At 30.8% G+C, this 18,738-nt stretch overlaps 1 protein-coding gene across 1 annotated transcript in view; it reads left to right on the top strand.

Annotated features, from left to right (window-relative positions):
• LOC129234251 (SRSF protein kinase 3-like) overlaps nt 1-18,738 on the top strand; it is a 50,703-nt gene that overhangs the window by 22,069 nt on the left and 9,896 nt on the right. Inside the window, exons 7-13 of the mRNA XM_054868231.1 lie at nt 845-951; nt 5,161-5,323; nt 9,458-9,618; nt 10,060-10,144; nt 11,697-11,963; nt 17,180-17,274; nt 18,486-18,593. Coding sequence (XP_054724206.1) covers nt 845-951; nt 5,161-5,323; nt 9,458-9,618; nt 10,060-10,144; nt 11,697-11,963; nt 17,180-17,274; nt 18,486-18,593 — 986 coding nt within the window. The remainder of the gene's footprint in view (nt 1-844; nt 952-5,160; nt 5,324-9,457; nt 9,619-10,059; nt 10,145-11,696; nt 11,964-17,179; nt 17,275-18,485; nt 18,594-18,738) is intronic.

The raw sequence follows: 18,738 nt of genomic DNA, 5'->3' as shown, positions 1-18,738 counted from the left end.
GGAAAAAGTTAATTGTTCTTTTTTGTTTTTGAATTTAAGATAAGGACAAAAAAAAAAAAAATCAAATTACTGCAATTTTTTCAATGTGACATTAAAGTTCCGTTGGGTCATGAAGGGGAAAAGGTAAGAAGGAAAAATCAACGTGTAGAAAAAACGTTTGAAAAATGCATTCTATTAAATGAAATAAATTCATTTGCATGCTCATAGTTATTTGCATACATTCCTATTTTTCAAAAAAAAAAAAAATATATATATATATATATATATATATATATATATACATATATATATATTTATATATAAAGAATCTAATTACAAGTGTACATTGAAAACATTGTTTCTGTGTTAAGAAAATAGCTGTTTATCTGTGTGCAAAAGTATGATGCATTACAAACCAACTGCATGGCGCCACCAACATATTTAATGTACAGTAATACCCTGACTTATGCCAACACAAAGTTGCATGGTTTCTTTTTCAGACTTTTTCTGAATTCAGTAATTTTTTGAGGGAGCAAAATACTGTGTGCAGAAAAAAAAGGAGGCAATGGAAGCTTAATTCAACCTCTGCCAGTTAATTGCATGAATCCAATCAAAATAGTTGGCTATGTAGAAACGAAAAGCCATGAGTGATTTTGCAGGTGTAGTACAATATACTAACAATGCTGTGGTTTGTTCCCGTAGCCATGCAATTCCATATTTTCTATATAAATACTCAAAACACTAATTTGCCACTTGGGCTTTATGATAAAATTCTAGTTTGTTAAATTTTATTTATATATCTGTTTACTAAAAATGTTTTTAAATGTGCTTTATGGATTATAAATACCTTAACATTTTTTTTTAGATGTTTGCATGGTCTTTGAAGTATTAGGTCATAATTTATTAAAATTAATCATAAGATCAAATTACCAAGGTATTCCACTTGCAAATGTCAAGCTCATCATACAACAGGTAACAGAAAGTTGAAACTAATTAAAGTGAAAGATTGTTTATGAATTTTAAGTATCCCCTCTTGGAACTTAATGTGCTTATATGTTTCATAAAAAAATGTATAAAAATTCTTAAAGTTGTTTATGGAGTATCATGAATTGTTATCATAATGAGTTGATGATTGATAATACAGAAATATTAACTTTCTAATTGAAGCTTATTAATTTGTTTTTAGTTTTGAATGACTTTCAAATAATGCTTGATATTTTTGCTTATTCATTTTTCGTCAATTCTGTATTTAAAATGTTACATATTCTAAAAAATGTCAAGTATGCATTGCTTGTTCTTTCAAATGAAGTTATGCTTTGATATTGGTCTATTAATAGTTAATTTTTATACTTAATTCCTTTTTTCTATTTTTTAAAAAATCTGTTATTATTATTTGGTATGCATCAAATTTTCTTTCTGCTTTCATTATCAACCTATCGATAGTAGCAGATACGATGTTTCTAGGTCTGTTGCAGTATTTTTAAAACATCATTAGTTAAATAAAAAAATTTATGCAAAACATCTTTGAAAATTCAATTGAATTCCTTGTTGGTAGCGGCCCAGGGGCCAAAGGTGGAGTAGATGCATTAAATACAGGGTTCGTACGGGTCATGGAAATCCTGGAAAGTCACGGAAAAAAAATAACAGAATTTCAGACCTGGAAAAGTCATGGAAAATTGAAATTTTCATTAAAAGTCATGGAAATTTATTTCAAGTCATGGAAAAATGTCCTTGACAAAGAGAAAGGAACAGTATCTAAAGGAGCATTAGAAATCTTGAGTGATTAAACAGTATAGCACATAAAAGCTATTAAAAGTGGAAAATTGAACGATCCAAAAATCAAATCTGAATTTTGAAATCTCATTGCATCCATTTCTGTCGCAGCCAATTGCCATTTTTTGCGATGTGATTTTACTGCCTGGACATCACTTATTTCTTATTTTCTGTTATTTTCAACGCTTCTTATGTTTCATATTCTGTAGTAGCAAAATTTCACGTTCTCTGTTTTGCCACGCCCACTTTTAAAAAAAAGCAATTCAATTGCATGCAAGTTCAATTCCATCACTTGTAAGGACTGTATTATTAAATTTATCAGAGTTTATCTTAATTTGTTGAATGTTTTTGAAAATAAAGATCTTAAGTCATGCGATAGAATACAGAAAAAGAGTAATTCTAATGCTTTAAAACAATGGTGCCCAACATACGGCACGCAAAACTAATCCATGCGACCCACTGCTACGTTCAATGTCGGGAATTAAACGTGTTCTGGAATTTCTGAACCTATTAATTTATATGCATTTGAAAATATGCAAATTTGTAAACAAAACAAATATACTTTTGAATCAGAAGATTGATTAATTACTGAATGGTTTTTTTCAAAAAAGATCTGGTTTAGAAGCATAAAGAACTAAACTATTTGGCTTTACTTTAAAGAGCCAAAATACTGTCAAGTTACGTGGATGATTAAAGGCACTGTTGACCCTAAAAGGTAACTTTTGAAGCAAATTTATTGAAACTTATTGATGACTCATTCAACCTTTGTCCCATTCAATATCATTCTGCCTGTTTAAAAAAAAAAATCAGACATTTAAGCATCATCATATTTGCTTCACTGCATTTTTACTTTACTGAAATTTATATGATGAAGACAAATAAGAATAGTTTAGTTTTTTAAGTGTGCACTTATATTTTTCCCATTACGAGTAAGTGCTTTAATGACTGTGGCATTCATATAGACGTTTTGCTAATTCTCATTTCCAAATATTACCAAGTTTGAGATTATATAGTACTATTCTCTTCCTGTAACAAGGTCATGAAAATTTTCATTGAAGTCATGAAAAAGTCTTGGAAAAGTCATGGAATTTTTGCATCCAAATAGAGTATGAACCCTGTAAATAGTATGAAACAAGTTTAAAATTAGTAGAATTTTCACGTGTAAGCATCCTCAAAACCTATAAAACCATGAGCACTGTGCTGTTGAACTCATTATGTTATTTTCCCAATCTGTTTAAATATCTCTTTAACTGGAGACATACAATTAACAAAGTAGGAAATGTAATCTGAAAAATATTTCTTTCCCCATGAGCATTTGTCAAATCAATAAAATAATACAGAATCTAAAGTTTAATTTTTATAGAAAATGTTTGACCAAAAGCTTCATGCTTAAATGATCTCGTATCTCAGCCAAAATGAAACTTTCAAGGTATCATTTTCATTATGAGTGATGAATCACAAATTGTCAAGAAATGTGTCGTGAAAAAATTTTACCTATCCACATTTGCGAAAACTATTAACTCTTCCCATGTCCAGTTTTGCTTAGTATGTGTTACTCATCTGTGAAGTTTGTAATTAGTATTTGTTACTTTAGCATCTTTCAAATAAAGTATGTTGAGACTACAGTCGAACCTCCACAAACATCCACATATCAAAATCCCAGCAAATCTCTATGTTCATTACATAGAAAAATTGTTTCTATGTATCGAAAAAATCTCTATATATCGAAAAAAAATTCGAGACAGTCAAAGATTTTTTTCCCACTTTTGACTGTTTGTCTCATGAAAACTGAAGGTTACGGGAGAAAACTATGATCACTAAAGGTTGCTACGAAACCCATAAGGAATCTGGGGTTGAGGTGTGTGTAGATAGGTCGTTGTTTCGTTCTGGAGTTCTTAAATTTCCTCAAGTTTATTTCAAATCTTAGTTTTAATCAGTAGCACTGTAAACTCATAAGGAATCTGGGGTTGAGGGGTGTGTAGATAGGTCGTTGTTCCGTTCTGGAGTTCTTAAATTTCCTCAAGTTCATTTCAAATCTTAGTTTTAATCAGTGGAACTGTAAAATCAGTTTCAAGTTATCCCTTTTGTCTGTTGATTCTCATTCCTGGTCTTTTTAGCTTCAGTAAAAATCATTCAAGTTAGGTAGAATGATTTTTTACTTTTCTCCGATTACATCGTCTAAACGAAAATCCCCCTAATGTTGCGGATCGAGTTGAATTGCTGAAGAATGAAGATGTATGAAAGCGCAAAAATATATATGTAATTTCTGTTAATTTTTTAATTATTAGTTTTCATTTAATCCAATGCTCATATAAATTAGAAATAGGGTTTCATTCACGAAAATTGGCTTTAATTTTAATGTTTTAGGAGATTTTTATGATAAAATAAAATTGTTTCCATATATCGAATTTTTTTCCGCCAATTTGCTACTTCGATATATAGAGGTCTGACTGTATTTGCAACTGGAAATATTGCATTTGTATTTGTCCCATATTAATGCAAAAATACTGAAACTCGACACCAAAATCTTTTTTTTCTCAGTCTCAACATGACATGTTTTTCTTTCATTTTTTTCTTTAAATATGTAGTTATTTTGAAGAATAAATAACTTTGATTTCACATGATTTCTATTTGATTTGAAAAACAATGTTATTTATAATGATCAGTCCAACACCATTACAGAAACACGTTATTACTCTCTTCTTCGAATTTAGACTATTAAGATAACTGTGTGAGCAATTCAAAACTGCAGGTTTTGAGAAGTTTATCATCTACCAGATGATATTATTGTTGATAATATTAGCTGATATTCTTATTGTGAATTAATTTGAAATTTATGGAAATTTACTTTAAATTTAAAAGAGAGCAATTTTTTTTCTCTCTAAATCTTCACTATTTTGACATTAATGACAGATTCAGTATACTATTCTGATAACTTAAAAGGTTTTCATTATGGCAGAATTACTGTTGGAATTGGCAAATGTCTAGTTAAGATCAGTCTATCTGAATAAAAGATTAATTAAAAATTTGATGCACCTGTTTCCCTTATCTTAAATTTATTTTGCTTAATTTAGAGGCTAACACATATCTGCAAAAGCTAGATAGATCTCTGAAAACTAATAGATGCTTCCATTTCCACCTACAAAATAGATATTAGATTCTCTATCTCATCAGTGGTCAGACTGTATTAACTTAACTGAGCAGAATAATTTTACACATTCTAAACTAGGTAAAAGTTATAGAGGCATTTTTGTACAAATTTGAAATTCTGAAGTACTAATATTTAATATTTTATGACTGCATGAAATGTAAACATAATGGGACAAACTAGATCAAAATTGAAGAAAGAAGCATGTTATTATGTTGAAAAACATAAATTCTCATTAATAATTTTTTTTTAAATTTCAGGTTATAGAGGGTTTAGATTACTTACACCGTAGATGTAAAATAATACATACTGATATCAAGCCAGAGAATATACTGATTGCAGTGGACGAAACTTACGTGCGAAAATTAGCATATGAAGCAACTCAATGGCAAAAAATGGGAATTCGCCTTCCTGGTTCTCTTGGTATGTTAGTTCATATTTTGCTTTAATTTATTCCCATTCTGCGGATGAAATATTTTCTTTTGATTATGCACTAAGATGGTGGTGCTGACCTACCACCCGCAGGCAAGGACGGATACAAAGGAGGAGCAATGGGGGCGATCGCCCCTCCCTTGAGGGACCCTGCATTGACAATTTTTTCAAATTGAAGTTCTAAAACGCAAGTGCAGTTTTTTGACTGCATTAAGGAAAGGAATGGGGTTTGAATCTTCCTCCTAAAACTTTTTTGGAATTGAGTTTTCAAAAAACTTTTTCAGACGATCTGATAGTAGGAGGACGGTTTTAGAGGCTTTCCCCTGCGTATTTTTAAAAATAAGTGTTAATGGGAGAAATAGGTGGGTGACTTTCCTCCCTTACTTCAGAAATTGTTTAAAACTCAAAAGTTCCAAAAAAGTTCAATTCTCGACAACCTTTGATTATATTAGGGAGAGGGGGTTTCGAAACATTGCCCAAAATTAGTGAAATTGAAGTTCTAAAATGCAATTTTAGATTATATCTTTCGTCGGAAAAGGGAGGGAATAGGTTCGTAAACCTCCTTGGATAAATCTTTATATTTTAGTTGTGTCAGATAAAAATGATGTGGAGCAACCCCCCCCCCCCTCCCTTGCCCTCTCCAATCATGTGTAAATTAGATACGTAGTAGAGGTAAACCGCCCCCTCCTTGAACAATTTCTGGATCCGTCCATGCCCATGGGCCATATGGCGCCCACAAAGCTGATATACAGCTGCCCTATTTTTAGGTTCAGTCTTATGAATAGAAAACTATGTTTTGGAAACTACCAAAACAACCAAATTTTTTAAATTTGGAGCCAAATGGTCAGAAATTGTTTTCTAAAACACAGAAACTTTGCATTAATGAAACGAGTATGTAAGTAATCATAACAACAATTTTTGGTTTTTCATTTTTTGTATTTTCCATATTTTCACTTGTTATCTATAAAAAAAGTCAAATATATTTGAATGTTACATGTTTTCTGACCTGCCAGAATCATCTTAATGTGAGGTACATCTGTCAGGTAAAAAAGGGTTCGGCACTACTGATAAAGACTGCACATACTAATTATTTTATGAAATTACTAGCAAAAATACCCGGCCTGGGTCAGTAATAATTATGAGGAAAAATCGTTCCTTGCATTTGTTTTCTGTTTTAAGTGAAAGAATTTAAAACACATCTTTTTGACGTGATTAAAAATCGAGTTTCTTCCTTACCCTTAAAACTAAAATAGCAATAAGTATAAAAAACAAAGTCGTATTGATTTAGAAACGAAAGCACTATATTTAAGCATATAAAAATTTCCAAAACATGAAATTAATCTTCTCGTGTTTAAAAAGATTAATCTCTTGATACTTTTTTTTAACATGGAGTCTAAAACCTTCTCTGTATGGCTATTGAAGTACGAAGTTTTAAAAAAAATATAGCCGCGCTCGTAATTCCCTTATACTTGCTTTAGTTATTTTGGGAAATTTCAATCATTGTGGGCTCTTAGTGCGATTTTACCGAATTTGCTTGAATCGTTTTGGGATACCTTCGATGACGCTCCCCCCTTCTTTCCTTACTTTGTAGAACGATATGATATTAATTTTCGTTGAGATATTATTGCCAGGTGCTGAGATACTTTTGGTCGCCATAAAATGGCGCTAAACAGTTTCATCCGAAATGTTTCCAAAGTAAGTAGTAAAATTTGGCGATTGTTTGACATTGTGCAAAAAGGAAAATTAATATAAGTTTTTGTGCTGTTTATGGATTTGCCTAATTTAGTTGCTGGATTATTTAACACAGTAAAAAAAGTTTTTTAAAGATTCTTTGATTGGCGATATTTTGTTTACATGGTGAAAGCTGAGAATTATTATGACGTAGTCTTCGGCTTCAAAAACAGCAACATTGAAAAAAACTGCCAAATGCATCAGCTACGGAAATCTTTCGGCAAAAATTTTGGCGATCTGCTGATTGATTAGATAATGAGTAATCAGCATAAATAATATTAAAAACCATTAATTACATTAAAGTTCCGTTTAAATGGAAAATGATCAGCCAAATTATGTATTATTTGCCAATCTTGTGCAAAAATCTTACTTCAAGATTTGACTTGAGAAAAGCCTTGAACAATCACGAAAAGCAAAGAAAGTCAACAATTCAACAATTGTCGCTATCGACAGGGAGTTGAGATGATACACTAAATACTGTATTGAGTTGAGGAAAGCCTTCGAACATGGATCTAAAAAGCTCATAACTCGTTTTTTATTATACTTAGAAATTTCGAATAGGTGCCATCTTCAGCAGAAAAATCAGAGCTTTCGATGGACACATAATGTAAATATGTGCAAGTATTTTTTTTCATCCCTATATTAGAGAATTTCTACGAAAATAGTATTTTATTGCCCCCCTAAGGGGGTTTTGCCCCCCATAACGGGACGAAAATTATCCTATGTGTTATTCTGATGCATAAGCTATATTATTGTAAAGTTTCATCAAAATCCGTTCAGTAGTTTTTGCGTGAAAGAGTAACAAACATCCAAACATCCATACATCCATACAGACAAACTGTCGCATATATAATAGTAGTAAGATTATATGTTTTTGTAAAACCATACTACTCTGAAAAAAAAAATAACCAAAACTGGTTGTATTCAATGTTAATCGTAAACCACGTAAATAACTGATCTTCTTATTTCAATATTAGGAATTATTGTTGAAAATTTGGAGCCAAATAGACAGAAAACAGCTGGTGCTTTCATATATTAATAAAATAATAAGTGTGTAGGAATATGAACAATTCTAGGTAGTAACTAGAAAGAACTTACATTTTATGTGTGTTCTGGGCTGCAGGATTCATCTTTTTAAAAGGTGAGGCCCTCGAGTAAAAAAAAGTTGCACAGTTACTGCACTAAAAGAATTCTTTGTAAAATGATGATTTTTCTGTTAAATCTTGCATTTAGTAAAGTTATGGCTTCATGCATCATGCAAATTCTGCTTTTGTGTTGTGTTAGACGGTAATGTTGTATCGCATTATACAAGCTGGGAAGAAAGTTTCACAGTTTGGACTTTCCACACCACATAATAGATATTTTTGACTTTTTTTTAAAACAATTCCTTGAGTAAAATCATGCCTGATTCATGTGCTAAATTAGGTAACAAACTACTCTCCAGTATGATTCAACTTCCTTCATAAATGATATCCTGCAGCTAAAACTGGTGAACATATTTCCACCAAATTTGTTATTATACAATAAGGCTTTTTTCTTTTATCTTAGGTCTTTAAATGTTTGTTTTTGTTTCCTAAAATTTATCTTAGATTTTTGTAATTTCGTTGAAGCAAGCAAGGATAAAATTAAAAATTAAAAAAAACCCCAACTAAGTCGCAACTGTAGAATCAAGAGGGAAAATTGAAAACAATTGTAAAAGCCTTATATTATTAAAAATCAATGTCAAGTATTTTATTTGCTATTAAATAGAAACTGGCAACAGATAAAAATTTTCAATCATTGAGTTTTATTTCCTTGTCAGGCAACAGTGAATTCGGTTATCAATAGCGTGAATAAAGGCTTAGCCGTTATTAAAATTTGCTTTAAAAAAAACGTCATAATTCGAATTCTATGAAACATGGTAGTTCCAAACACATTCTATCAGACATGGAAAAAAGTTCTTTTTATTTTGGTATTAAATTTTAAAAATTTTAACTATGTTTTCACTGCAAAAATTGCAAAAACCTTTTACAGGTTTTTAATTAATATCTTCATTAATTAATGTCATCCAAAGACGCAACCTAGCTGAAAACACTCTCGATAAACTCTCCTTTTGAACAAACATTTTTTTTCTTCAAAATCGGTCCATCCGTTTAGGGGCTAGAGTGCCACAAACAGATTCACAGACACGTCAAACTTATAACCCCCTTCCTTTGTGTGTCGGGGGGTTCAAAAATAAAAGCTTGAAAGATTTTTTTTTTCTGCTGCGATCATCGATGATTCCCACTAACCTTGCACTTTAGTACAAATAGCAAATGTTTTTGCTTGATTTGAATGCTAGGCTTTTTTTTTTTTTAAGCTATGGTACTCTTTTCATGATTGATTATTATTATATGTTTGTGATTTTTTTTTTAGTTAGCACAGCTCCTAAAGAATTTAGAGGGCCGAACCCGAATACCAAAATGTCTAAAAACAAGAAAAAGAAAATGCGAAAAAAGGCAAAGCGCCAACAAGAACTGCTAGAAATGCAGATGCAGCAATTAGAAGAGTTAGAAATGGAAGAAAATTTAAATCAGGTAATATACAAGTAATAAAAATATATGTGTACTTCTCTTTCATATACTTGACCATTATATTTGAACCTTATAATTAAAATTAAAATAAATTCAAAATATATACAAATATATTTTTTTTTGCTTATGTAGAAGAAAATAAATTAAAAAAAAGTTGTCACATCTGAGTTTAAAAAAAAATGCTTGATTATTGATTATTCTATTTTTGCATTTTGTCATAAAGCCATAAAAATATTCAAAAGCTCTAAATGTATAATTTGAACTAAGAAATTTTTTTAATGAAAATTTTCAAGATAATGAGATTTGACTGTCATGTTTCTTCTTCGCTTTGATGGTCATCTTTCTTTTTCAATTTATTATCAAAACTAATTGAAGAAGGAATATGATTGGACAGTTTAAAAAATACAAGTAGTTGTTTTTATTGCATTTTTCCATATTTTTTAGGAACGAGTGGGCGATGGTGATAATGGAGACAGAGAGCCGTTAGATAATGACAGTCGATGTAATGGTAGCTCTGATGAAAATTGTGGTGAGTTTTGTGATTTTTTCTTGGGGAGGGGGGGCATAGTTTTAAAAAATGATATAAATATTTCATTATTAAAAGCAGTAATTGTTAAGTGAGGTACTCTTCTTCTAGCCAAAAAATGTGTGAGCATGTTGATTGCAAATCTTAGTTCTGATTCTGAAAAAATTACCACGCAAAAAAATATCAAAAAATGAAATAGAAACAGTTTGTTGGAAACTCAAAACTTTAAGCAAAATTGCAATTTACAATAAACATTTCAGCTGTGACTTTAGTTCCCCTACCCTCCCTTTTACACTTGCACCAAGAAGAGAAGAACAAAGTGTGGAAGTAAAATTTACTCGTCCTTTTCACTAGCACTCTAATGGCTGCTAATAGAAATGTTTGAATAGAATTTATTTAATTTCAAGTTTCAAAGAAAAGTTAAAGTTACATTATTTATGCATCATTGCCCAAAAAACCATAATAATAATAATAATATAAATAAAATTGTTGTATCACAGTAGTCATATGAAACACTTTTTAAAAAGATGTAAACAATCGTAAAAATATTTTAAGTATTGAGTTTTCTAATTTGACTTATTGCTTTTAATAATGTTTTTACATTTTGGTTTTGACTCCTTTTTGTGTCACAGAAGAAAAAGAAAATTAAAAAAAAAAAATGTTTCAGAATCTTGGCATGTCTTTTCTCATGCGTATTAATAAGCATTTTGTTTTAAAGATGATCAGCATTCTTAAGATTAAAAAAAATAATAAGAAAAGTTCTGAAAATTTCACTTGAAGCTGACAATTCCTTCAAAGTTAATTAGAAAAGGAGAGATAAATGAACTGACAAGTGACACTCATTTTCTGTTTCTTAATTTTTTTTTGCTTTTATTTATTTATTTATTTATTTATTTTTTGGTAGTATTGATTTACAGTATATATGTTATAGGGTTATACCATGGTAACAGACCTATCGTTGCACAACACCCTACAAAGACTCCAAATAAATGTACCTTCATTGTTGCATAAAGAAATTTTTGTTTTGTTGCATGAACTTTAAGAACATGGACTTTTTTTTCCCATGTAATGCCATTAAAATTTGAATATATTCATGAACAATATGTAAATAATTTCAATTGCTTGGTAACAGATGTTTTGCATAAGTTACGTCTGTTGATGAGCCAGAAAATATCATTCAAATAATGTTTCGTGAAATCTTAAAAATTTTATTGCTCATGCATGGAACTTGAGTCTTTGTTCATCATTAAGTTCATAGAATGAACAAGAATCTTACACATCTGGTTCTGGAGTTTTTGTGTTATATTTTCTACAACAAATAATAAATTTATTAAATCTGAAATGTCCAATAACCTAAATGAGCAGCTTTAGTTTAAAAAAAAAAGTTGATGTTAATTTGAAATATCAAAATTGGCGGAGCTTTCTTTTAAAGTTCCACTATTAGTTTATTCAAAAAGTAATCTTGTTTTATGTGCCAACATTTTATGTATGATTTTGTAAAAAAAAGGAGCTAGTACCATTCAATTAGGTCAAACTATTTGTATTTTGAAATCAGATTGCAGGCATTCCCCTGGTACATCAGTCTCACCATCAGCTGGCTATTGTAGTCCTACTCCCAGTGAAAACATCCCCAGAATCGGCAGCGTGGAACGACCTCGTCTCTCTGTTTCTGCAGAAGGCCTATGCAACGGCCACGAAGATAACGCAGACGAATCGTATTTAATGTCAAGGGGGAGATTGGAGAGGTCTGAAAGTACACTTACACCATCATGTCACCAGAAATCCAAAGAACCTGAGATTAGGCGGGTGGCTTCCTGTCCAGGTAAAACTCAATTTCAATGCATCAGGGTTCGTACGCTCCGGGAATTCCGGGAAAACCGGTAATTGTCAGGGAAAATGACACTCAAAAATGTCAGGGAAAAGTCAGGGAGTTTTCAAATTTTGTCCTCCAAAAATTTTTTTTCCCAAGGAATTAAGTACTATGAGATCTAGTCTTCGTTTTTATTGTGATTTCACGAAAAAAATTGTAAATTTTTATCTAAACCGACGCTGGCACTTAAAAACTGCAATCGAAAAATGAACGTTTTTTTTTCACAACGAAAAATGCGCCAAAAAAGCAAAGATTTTCTTGCATGGAGTCAGTGAGGGGAACGCATTTCTTTCTACTGCCTAAAGTTTTAGATGGGTTGCCACAACATTCTGTTCGGTTCAGGGTTCGTACGCTCCGGGAAAACTTGGAATTATCAGGGAAAATGACTTAGTCAAAAATGTCAAGGAATTTTCCAAATGTGTCCCCAAAATTTTTCTTTTCCCAATTTTTTCCCAGGGGATTTCGTTTTATAAGACCTAATCTTCATTTTTATCGATGTATTTAAAAAAAATTGTACCAATTTTAAAGCAATGAAAAAAGTAGCGACCCAAAAAATCTTCAGCAGCCGCCATTGGGAAAAAAAAATCAGGTGAACAGCAATTATGCACAAACTCAACAGGAGAGAAGACAATTTACTGCTTCGGAAGCACAACCTGTAGATGGGAGGGTCGATCGGGGAAAATCGTTTTTTTTTTTTTTTTTTTTGATCGGAAAATCATTTCAGCTACGTGTGAAACGTAGTTGCCATCTTTGGTCATTCACAAGATGGAAGTAGATACGATCCAAAAATGCCTAAGTTTCTAAAAACAAAGCAGAATTGGATGTTTTCTTTAATTGAAAACTGATGAAAACAACAAAAAATGGCCTGCAAATTGTTTTTCTATTATTATTTGAAATAATTTTCTTGAGAAATGAAAAATTTTGTTCTTAAAACTTAATCTTATCCTCACTGCCTCGGACGCAAATGTGATAAAAACTTTTCAATGAATTGTATTATCATGAAGATTTATTATTTTTTAATTGTCTTCATGCAACAAATTAAAAAAAAGTTATTTCTTATTTCTGGGCATAGCCGCCATATTTGGTCATTCCCAAGATGGAAGTACACAAGACTTTTTCAAGTGCATAAGTTCCCGAAAACGGCATTGGATGTTAATTGCAATGCAAACTATTGAAAACAACACAAATTGTGCCCTTTTTTTCCGGATAATTTAATTATTTTCTGGAAAAATGCAAAATTTAATCTTCATAACATTTTTTTTGTTTTAATTGATTTAGACTCTTATATGCTAAATACTGACTATTTTACTTTTATTGTAGTTTTTTAAGGATTATTAATTATTTATTACTACTTTTATACTACAAATCCAAAAATCTACTTATTATTTTAAATTTTTCACTTTGTCGCCATATTTGATCGTTTGCACAATGGAAGTAGACTTAAACTTCCAGAAACAGAATTGGACGTTTATATCAATGTGTAATATTGAAAATAACATTAAATGTGCAAAAAGTTATGAATTTTTGAAAATTGACTATTACTTTCTGGAAAAGAAAGTTTGAAATTTTAATGTAAGCGTCCTTTAATATGTGAAAAAAAAAAAAAAAAAGATTATTGGCATTAGCCTATGATTGGCGGATGTTGATTTTTGTTACTATGCATTACATGGTATGCCGATTGATGCAACAAGTTAATCATATTTATACTGAAATTTAGCTTTGCATTTTGCTCAATATGTTTTGTGTAACCTACTAATAAGAAAATAAAAAGAAGTATTGTAAACCAAAAGCGGATGCTAAAAGGTTGCTGCAGGACTACAAGCAAAAAGCTATAATATTACGCGTGACATCAAAGAAATGCTAAAATAAGTTGAAAGTACTCTGTTTTCAACAAATAGTAAACAAATTAAAACAATTTTGAACTAAATGTTTAAAAAAAACTTAAAATTTTGACAGAGAAAACAAACGAAAAAAAAAACCAAGTTTTTTTTTAATCTAAGGGGAGAAGTTTCAGTTCTGCATCGCTACTTTAAACAATTTTAATTATTTTGAAAATATTATTATTTAAACTTAAATTTTGAATGAAGCGAGTAACCTGGAATTTTCTAAAAAACAACCTGGAAAACCTGGAAAAGTCAGGGAACTTTTTTTAACCAAAAGTGTATGAACCCTGTGCATGTTATTTGTAGTTTTTTGTTACCATGCTATATATTTTTTCAACTTGTTTAGTGGAGCAAAAACTGATGCAAATATTTAAGCAACACATTGTTGATATTTTACTTGGCCTAAATGTTTGCTGTAGTTTTAATATTTTTATTTATTTTTTGCTCATGAAGAAAGGTTTAATTTAGTTTTCCCTTATCCATATGTGCATTCACAGTAAACTCCTGATTATCTGCGAGTCAATCAACAACCAGGAATAAATGTTTTTACATCAAAACCAATGTCTGTTAAATGAATCAATTAACCAATGTTTTGAAGCACAAAATTTGCAAATTAATGCAGACACGTGTTTCGATGTTACAAGGAACACCCTTTTCAATGGAAAGAAGTGTGAGCTTCTGGGTGAAAAGTCATCGGAGGAAAGCGACAGGATGGAACAAGAGACAGTATTAATACCAAAAAATGAAATTTAACAAAACAAAAAAAGACAAAAGAACTCCTAGAGCCAGAATTTATTATATAATTACACCAGGAAAAAACCGTTAAGCAATAAATTTCCAAGAAATCCCATAAACAATGCATAGTGTCCAAAAATGAAACCACTCCGAATATATTAGTGATAAATTTACCAACCAAAAAATTGTGTATGAGAGCAATGTAACAAATACAGAAATGCAGAAAAAAAAAAGAGTGAAGGATAAACAAATTGGAATTAGTTGATCACAAAACGAAATAAGAAAGCAAAAAATGAAAAAAATAAAAGGAGGAAATGTACAGACATTTACATAAAAATAATAGGAAAATTAAACTAATTTTTAAAATGGAGTACACAGAAGAAAAATACGGAATTGCAGTAGGATTATTAACTAAATTAAACATGTTCCTCAGGATGTGGAAAGATTCCCAAAAATCAAGATCTAAGGGATTGGGACATTTTTGGATAATTTGATAAGAGTTAAACTCAAAAGAGTGATTTGAGTCCCAACAGTGTTGAGCAATACTGGATTTATTCAGCTGTTTTTCACATAGCTTTTATGTTCTTTTAAACAAAATTTCAAAGAACAATGGATCTGTCTGATGTATCCGAGTTTGCAACTGCAAACAATTTCATAAATACCAGAACAATTAAGAGGGTGAATAGAATCTTTAAGAGAAGAGAACAAAATTTTATTAATGGGAGAAAACACCACTTGGAATTTGAATCACTTCAGAATCTTAGAAACCTGAAAACTAATACCAGGGAAGAAAGGCAGAATAACCAAATTCTTAGTGTTAAAAGTTCTAATAAGAAACTTCTGCCTGGTGGAATTATGTAATAAATTTGGGCTCCAGGTGTCATTTTGTCTTCTTTGTTTTATTAAATTCCACTTTTTGGTATTTATACTGTCTCCTGGTCCACCGTGTTGCTTTCCTCGGATGACTTTTCATCCTGAAGCTCACATTTTCTCTGAATTGAATCCTTGTAACACCGAAACACTTGTCTGCAGTAATTAGCAAATTTTGTGTTTTAAAACCTTGGTTAATTGATTCATTTAATTTTCAGTACAATGGCTGTTTTTTTTTCCAACAAAATGTTAAGTTAAACTTATAATGGTTTTTGTTTTATTTGTTTATTAGCTTTGCATGGCCTACCTCGAAAATAAAAGTTTTGTCAAGTCACGCATGTTCAACAATCAGGCTTCAATTAGAGAAAAAAAAAATTACTGTAAAATTTCCTGTCCAAATAATCATTCTTAAAGAAAGAAAACGGCAAATCAAAAATTCCCGAATGCGTTAAATGCAACCCTCCATAAATACGACTAAAATACTTTAAAAAAAAGAAAGAAAGGAGATAAATCGCCAAATAATAATCAAAAGGGGAAATTTTTACCTCAAAACAGAAACAAAATTTTATTTAGTTACAACCAAGAAACAAAAAAGAGGCAACCTTCTGAACGCTAATTTAAAATGAGATCGCGCAAACGATAATTTTTCAATTTAAAATTTCTGTTCCATTAAACTTAACAGCGCGTTTTAATTTTTTCCCAGTGAGATTACAGCCTTTCTTTTTTTTTTTTGAAATTCGGAGGAAATGAAGGAACTCTATGGGTGTTTTTCGCAGGCTTTCGAATGGGGAACCCGAATCACAGAAATCGAATAATTATTTCAGGTAAAAAGAGCCATTTAATGCCATTTTAGGGCCTTAAAGTTAAAATTTGAACGGTTCGGTACTTTTTTGGCGTTTGAAAACCCCCCTATGTTCCTTCTCGGGTGCCCAAGTACCTCCCTGCCAAATTTGGTCCAGATTCGACTTAAACTGGATTTGTATGGGGAGCATACACACACACATATATGTTCTGTTTTATTGATATAGATTTGTTTAATTTTTGCTCTTTTTTCATCACACACACACACACACACACTACTTTATTGATGTTAAGTTCTGTTTTGCAAAAATGCAAAAAAAAATAAATAAAAATTAACTGTACTGCATATATTTTCACTGTATGAAGTACTATGTATTAATACAGCTATGTTTTTGTGGAAGGATTTTTTTTATCTTTGTTGTCCCTATTTAGCTTTTTTGCTGCTTATCTGCGATTTTTATTATCCGTTTTACTTGTGCCACCCAATTCCGCTGATAATCCCGAGTTTACTGTATGTATCAATCAACAAATTAACAATATGTGCTATGTATTGGTTAAAAATTTCATGTCACTCAATACTTGTCATTATTGTCTTATTGTTAAGTTTAAATTTATAAATTTAGAGACTATTTTAAAGGCATAATTTTCCTGTGATTAATTACATGGGGGGGGGGGGGGGTAGATGTTTTATTTCTCTCTCTCTCTTTAATGCCTCAATTCCTTCCACCTTTATATCTCCTGGCAGTTTATTTGCTTTTATAAATAATTCTACTATTGCTTAAACTTGGATTTTATTTGCTTTTGGTACTTATTTTGTCATAGCTTTAAATTCATTGAAGTTCCTATTAAAATAAATATGCTCGTATGTGTTTTGTTCAGAAAATGACAAACCAATGGACCACAAGCCAGACCCTGTTCATGAAGTCTGTGATTTACAAGTGAAAATAGCTGATTTGGGAAATGCTTGTTGGGTGGTACGTATCAACTATTGTTCTTTTTCTTCAATTAAAATATTTATTGTTGATAATAATTTCACACTTTAAATTTTTACTAATTTGCAACTCCAACAAACTATAGGGGGTGCTGCAGCCACTGTCTAATGGCCGATTTAAAAACTAAAACAAACGCACGCTGTAACATATAAATTGCTTCTAAACTTGGGAAATGATAGATATTTTTGTTCGCATGTATGATTTTTTGTTCTTTATTCATTTGAAAAGATTTTTCAAAGTCTTTTGGTTATTCTGACCCACGTAGAAAGAGATTAGAAATCAAAAAGTATTATGAAAGTAAAAAATTATGCAGAACACACAGTAAATTGTTCTGAAGCAGCCATTTTCACGATGTTGAATTCGGAATTCATAAATTTTTAGTTCGCTTCGAACGGCATTTTCATTTTGTACCGTTTTTTCTTTACATTAGTACATATTAAGTTCAGTTTTGTGACATTTCCGGCATTTGTTGACATTTTTGTCACATAGTGCACATACGTGACAGACTGTCAAGAGTAACGTTTAACACTAGATAATTTATTTCTATGACTATATGATTGGATATCCAAAGAAATCATGCATTTAATTCATTCGTCATGGAAATGATTTACCTGATATTTCGAAATCTTGTCAAGATACATTATTCTTTCACACAATTTTAAAACCATAACCCTATAAACAGATTTTTGGCGAACTTTTATTTTTTATTGTTCAAATTCTTAACGTTCTTTCTGGATTTTTCAATCTGTTCTGCTATAAATATTTTCAAGAAAATTTATTTGCATACTGTCTATTTCAATAGGAAACTGTAGTAACAAAGGTTATTTAAATCATTTATGTGGAATTAGGTTAAGGAAAAATGTCCAGTCAATGTTGTTAAGTTCATTTTTTTTTCATTGAATTGAAAAACTGATATTTATTCAAATGTGTACTCACAGTTTATATCAGATATTTTTGATGTTACGCTGTTGCGAATGACGATTCCAAATGATGAATTACACAAATAAAAAAAAATACACGTAACAAACTATTTGTTTTGCCCAAAATGAACACATGGAACGCAATGTTTTAGTTTTGTCAGCAGTTTTGTAAATCTCTGCAAGGTAGCGTATTCGAGGGCTGGAGTTGCGAATAAATTGTGCTGTCAGAGTTGTAATTTTCTGCTACTTACATTTGAAACATTTTTTTTTTAGCACCATCATTTTACTGAAGATATACAAACAAGGCAATATCGATGCTTGGAAGTTTTATTAGGTGCCGGTTATGGTCCTCCTGCTGACATATGGAGCACAGCTTGTATGGTAAGGTCTATTGTAGGAAGCTCTAAATTCTCACCAACCAGATTTTAATTTATAGAAATTCATAACTGTTATCTTTTAAGTAGTCTGTGAACTCAGCTGACATATGGAGCACAGCTTGTATGGTAAGGTCTATTGTAGGAAGCTC

The sequence above is a fragment of the Uloborus diversus genome, chromosome 1, assembly GCF_026930045.1.
Source record: "Uloborus diversus isolate 005 chromosome 1, Udiv.v.3.1, whole genome shotgun sequence".
Taxonomy (NCBI): domain Eukaryota; kingdom Metazoa; phylum Arthropoda; class Arachnida; order Araneae; family Uloboridae; genus Uloborus; species Uloborus diversus.
The sequence above is the reverse complement of the archived record's forward strand: the minus strand, read 5'-3'. Positions and strand labels throughout refer to the sequence as shown.